At 50.1% G+C, this 2,183-nt stretch overlaps 1 protein-coding gene across 1 annotated transcript in view; it reads right to left on the minus strand.

Annotated features, from left to right (window-relative positions):
- Positions 1–964: 964 nt before the first annotated feature.
- Positions 965–2,183, minus strand: part of PHOX2B (paired like homeobox 2B) — a 3,384-nt gene continuing 2,165 nt past the window's right edge. The window contains exon 3 of the mRNA XM_042811854.1: positions 965–1,192. Within this exon, the coding sequence (XP_042667788.1) occupies positions 965–1,192 (228 nt within the window). The remainder of the gene's footprint in view (positions 1,193–2,183) is intronic.

The raw sequence follows: 2,183 nt of genomic DNA on the forward strand, positions 1-2,183 counted from the left end.
GCCAGACAGAACATTCCAGCATGGCAGAAGGACTAGGGAAAAGCTTTGCTGCATAAATGCAGAATCGTAATCAGTCAGAGAGAGGTGATTTTTGCACTGCGTGAACCATTACTGAGAGACACTGCAGCACTTAAGGCTGCAGTAACAACTTAAGGCTTAAGTTGTTACGGCTCTGGAAAAGATTTTCAAAGTTTGAACCTTAATGAGGGAATATGGGAGGATTTAAATTCACAACCTACTTAGTTAGTCAGGACTAAGGTAGATCAGGATGTAAATCAGCTTTCAGTGCAGTAAAAATTAAGAGTGATAATGATCTTTGGCCTAGCAGAAACAGATCTGGACTCAATGTGCAGAAGCTGAAGCCTTTGTATGGAGCAAACTCCAAGTTTTAGAGACAAAATAAAGAACAGGTGACAAGAAGTACCCAAAGACATAGTATGATGTCACCTCCTCACGGAAGCAAGCCATGAATGCATGCTGTGGAATGGCAGCAGTAGGTACAGGACTCGTGGTAGGGCCAACACAAGTGCTGCTGCACTCTCAGAGGGAAGCCTTGCCACCATTTGCCACCATCCGTTGCCACCAGCAGCACCGCAATCCCAAGCCAGACCAGGGCAGTCCCAAACACAGCTGTGCTTACATCCAAAATGGCTTTTGAAAGAAAGTAGAAAACAGCAAAAGCGAGCTACATTACAACAAATCGTATATTCAAGAAATGCATACAGGGTTGAGCTTTTGCTTTGTTTTGGTTTTGTTTTCGTTTTCCTCTGGAAAATAGACTGCATGTTTTACTGCAGCATTTTAAAACAGTTCTATTTTCTTTAGTGAAGCAGCACTGGTCCCACCTTCCTGGCTGCGTTTGGCTGTGGCACTCTCTCCCCACTCACTCTCGCACTGCATGGGGTTGCCTCTGCCACATTCGCTCCTCAGCCAGACCCCCACCACTCCCCTCCCCCAGACAGAGTCAGGCAGGGTTCAGTGTCCCGCCGTCCCCGCTGCTCACCCCGCGGTGCCCCCGGGAGCGGGGGGGTGCGGGGCTGTCCCGGGGCAGTGCTGGGGCCGCTCTCAGCCCGCCCCATCGAGGCCGCGGCAGCTCCCGGCTGTGCCCCGGGCACTGAGCAGCCGTCGCCTTCCGCGGGTCGGTGCGGGCAGCCCGAGGGTGCGGCAGCTCTGTCTGAAGGGGCGATCTGCGCTTTGTTCCCCAGTTTTTAATGTTAACGTATATCGCTTAATTTTGGCCGTTTCCGAGGGCCGAGGCAGCTACAAAAGGTCAGAGCTGACGCATCTTCCGCCCTGCGCCCCCAACCAGCCCGTCTGCCGCTAATTAATAACGGCATAATTAGGGCCTAATGATGGAACCGCGGTTCTGGCCTTCCTGGTGTGGACGCGGCTCTGTCTCGATCCCGACGTCCTCCATCAAACCAAACCCGGCCCCAGCGCGCCCCGAAGGGCAATGAGTCAGGAGAGCTGCGGTGCCGTATTTGCTTTTGGTTTTTATTATCAACAATCAATTAATGGTACACTCTTGGAAAACTATATGCACATGTAGAAATATTTCCCCTTTTAAATAGAAGCATTCATTTGAACCACATATAAATAAATCTGAAAATCCTGAACATAATTTATGACGATTATGCTCACAAACATATTCCAACAGGAAGGAAAAAAAAAAAAGAAAAAAGAAAAAAAAAGAGACGACATGCAACTGAGAACAGAAAGATCCCATGGCCTGAACGGGGCCTCGCTAAACGCAAAGGGAACGGAACCCGTGAGAACCTTACTTCTCCATAAAGACACGCCATAGAGACTACGAGAAGGGAAAACGTTATTCATACGGCCAACTAGACACGTCTGTACTGATATAACACTATACAGCTGGGTCACGGAACACAGTCGTAGAAAGACACAGAAAAAGAGAAAGCATACCTGCCAACATTCAACTAAGAGCTATACTTTGTGCCTCTTCAAACAAAATTAGAAAACCCTAACGGAGATGCCTAAAAACTGCGGGAACCGTGGGATAATAATAATTAATAATAATTAATATTTCATAATAAATACAACTCGCCCGCCGAGCGGGGCCCCGGCCGCGGCCCGGGGACGGCGGCGCGGGGCGGCGGGGGCGGAGGGGCGGGCAGGGGGAGAAGACACTTGGTGGCCCGGGCGGGAGGCGGGGAGGTTCG

This window comes from Centrocercus urophasianus, unplaced genomic scaffold (assembly GCF_019232065.1).
Source record: "Centrocercus urophasianus isolate 14NV4802_14NV808 unplaced genomic scaffold, USGS_Curo_1.0 seq_13, whole genome shotgun sequence".
NCBI lineage: Eukaryota > Metazoa > Chordata > Aves > Galliformes > Phasianidae > Centrocercus > Centrocercus urophasianus.